General features: G+C 59.3%; 1 protein-coding gene across 1 annotated transcript in view; it reads left to right on the forward strand.

The window, feature by feature from the left end:
* Window positions 1-2,211: 2,211 nt before the first annotated feature.
* The window catches only part of LOC104465456 (mast cell protease 1A-like), a 1,710-nt gene continuing 1,480 nt past the window's right edge, over window positions 2,212-2,441 (forward strand). Inside the window, exons 1-2 of the mRNA XM_010078504.1 lie at window positions 2,212-2,275; window positions 2,373-2,441. The exon at window positions 2,373-2,441 is cut by the window's right edge and continues 103 nt beyond it. Coding sequence (XP_010076806.1) covers window positions 2,212-2,275; window positions 2,373-2,441 — 133 coding nt within the window. The remainder of the gene's footprint in view (window positions 2,276-2,372) is intronic.

Here is a 2,441-nt window from a genome sequence, read left to right on the forward strand (position 1 = left end):
GGGGGAAAGACAGCGAGCTACCAATGCAAGATAAAATACCGATGATTTCTGTTGAGGTTTTCCTGCTGTGCTGCTGCACAGTCCTGATTACAACTTGTATTTTCAGAAATTCTGATTAAAAAATACCCCTGGGTGAAGCTCTGCGGAGAGCTCTGCCTGTGGGCTGGGACAGGACAGCCGGTGTCCCCATCCCTGTCACACATGGCTCCCTCCCCACCTCCCCACCCATCCTGTCCCCGCTCGGTGGGCTCAGCTTAGCCCCAGGCATCCATTTGCCCGCAGGTGTTTTTCTGCCCCAGGAAGGGTGGAGTTGTGGTTTTTTAGAAATGACTGGTGGCTCCTGGCAGTTGGGTGGTTGCGTTTCCCAGCGGTGGTCTCTTCTGCTGTGCAGCAGCAGGCGGTCGTCACCTTTCCAGCAGCACATCCCAGTCCCCAGCGGATGCTTCTGGCCCCAGAGGAGCCGGGAAGAGCCAGAAAAGCCCCTCTGGCTTAGGCTGGCACCAAACCCTGGAGCCCTGGCCCTTCACAGTGCTCAGAGAATCACCCCGGGTGCGGCAGTTGTGCCTGGGCGTCAGCTCACTGAAACTGGGCGGTGGTGATGGTGGGTCCCTGCAGGAAGAGAGCCCCCATGGGGCATCTCTGGATTTGAAGGAAAGCAAGAACACAAAAGACAAAGTTTCAGGATCATCTCCTTTAGAGCACATCAGTGACCTTAAATGGCAAAGTTGTTTTTCTTTAAGTGGTTTTTCTTTAGAAACTTGCATTTCCTCAATGCAAAACCATTTAACAGAAATCAAACAGCTGCATAAAATGCCTTCGCCCCCCCAAAAAAAGATAATTACTTGGAAATCATCCCAATAAAACACGTCATCAGTGGGGCAGCCCCAACCCTGTCTCCAATGGTGTCGCACCTTTCCCTCCTTTGCGACAGGTTTGACATTTTGACCTTTTGGCTGATCTGCAGGGAAGGACACTGAGCGTTTCCAGTGCTTGGTGCCTACAGGACAGGAGCTCTGGAGGCACTCATCCCTCAGCATCCCTCCAGAGTGAGTGGCCACCAATGCAAACTCCTGAGTCTTACTTCTTCTTTACAGTGCAGCATTTCATGCAGCTCCTGACAGCCACTGGCACTTGCCAGAGGAGCAGTCCCTGCCTTCCCTGGGCTAGATCTTGGCCGGGGTAGCTCAGAGGGGCTGGAGAAGCTGCACCAGCTCAGTGCCTTGTCTCCAAACACCGTGCCCAGCACCGGCTCTCCTGCTGTGCCTGGGACAAGCTCAGCTTTCCACTCGTGCCTTCCGCCCCATAACCGCGTCTCCAGGGAGCAGACACGTCCCCGGGGAGGGAGGGAACTGCCGTTCACCGTGGTGTGGCTGGCTGAGGCCATGGGCTGCTCCAGAGACCTGGCTGGAGCTCGCGGCCCAGGGTCCCCTGTGCAGGACCCACAACGTTCCTCACGGAGCCCGTCAGCACTGGCTCTACGGCCTCGCTCAGCCCAGACGTGCCACCGCGGTTCACAGCCAAGAGATTCGTCCCCGGTTGATGCCGGGATGGCGGGGAGGAACCCGTCCTCCCCCAGGAAAGGGGCCGAGGAGGGCTCAGCGTGAGGAGCCGGGCGTGAGGGGGAGCCAGCAGGGCAGCGGAGCTGGGCACCGCGCGGGGGGAGTCGGGCTGCGCTGCAGAGGAAGGACGAGCAGCTTGCCTCCCTGCCATCCACGCTGCCGGCTGGGCAGGGGCCCCGTGTCTGCGGGCAGAAGGAGCAGAAATTTATGCCAAGTTCTGCTGCTTAGCATCCTGTGCATCACTTCCTCCAGCTGCCGTTTCTCCTCCCTGCCCATTATACATAAGAACACTGAGCGGTTCGGGGCAGAGAACTGCTATCCGGTGTCTCCTGTCTGCAGCACAGCCTGGCCCTGGTGCTGCCAACCTCTCCCGAGCACCCCTGAGGCTCTGGGGCTGTGGCACACCAGCTGTCCCTGCCCTGGCCTTTCGTCCAGCTCTATCACCCATCAATCCCAGCCCCAGGGCACGTGGGGCACAGAGATGCAGATAGACCTGCAGGGATGCTGCCCGGCCCTGATTAGCGCAATCAGGCCATCGCATGGTTTCCTGGCTGCTGGGTACAGCTGGCCCCCGTGCATAAAACCAGCCCTTGGGCACTGGGAGACTCAGGCTTCCACACATCTTGGAAGCAGTGTGCAGCTGTGGGAAGAGATGTGCCAGTCCCCGCCACTGCTGCTCCTGCTGCTCCTGCTTTCCTGCCCGTGGGCTGATGCCAGTAAGCCGGGGTGCTGCGAGCTGCTGCAGGTGAGGACGCTGGTCTGGGCTCTGAGCTCAGCAGCCACCGGCTCATCCTGCGGGGGGGTGTCTTGCAGGTGCTCTACAGGGTCAGATTGTGGGGGGCCACGAGGCTGAGCCGCACTCCCACCCTTACATGGCATTCC

The sequence above is a fragment of the Pterocles gutturalis genome, unplaced genomic scaffold (assembly GCF_000699245.1).
Source record: "Pterocles gutturalis isolate BGI_N339 unplaced genomic scaffold, ASM69924v1 scaffold4573, whole genome shotgun sequence".
NCBI classification, from domain to species: domain Eukaryota; kingdom Metazoa; phylum Chordata; class Aves; order Pterocliformes; family Pteroclidae; genus Pterocles; species Pterocles gutturalis.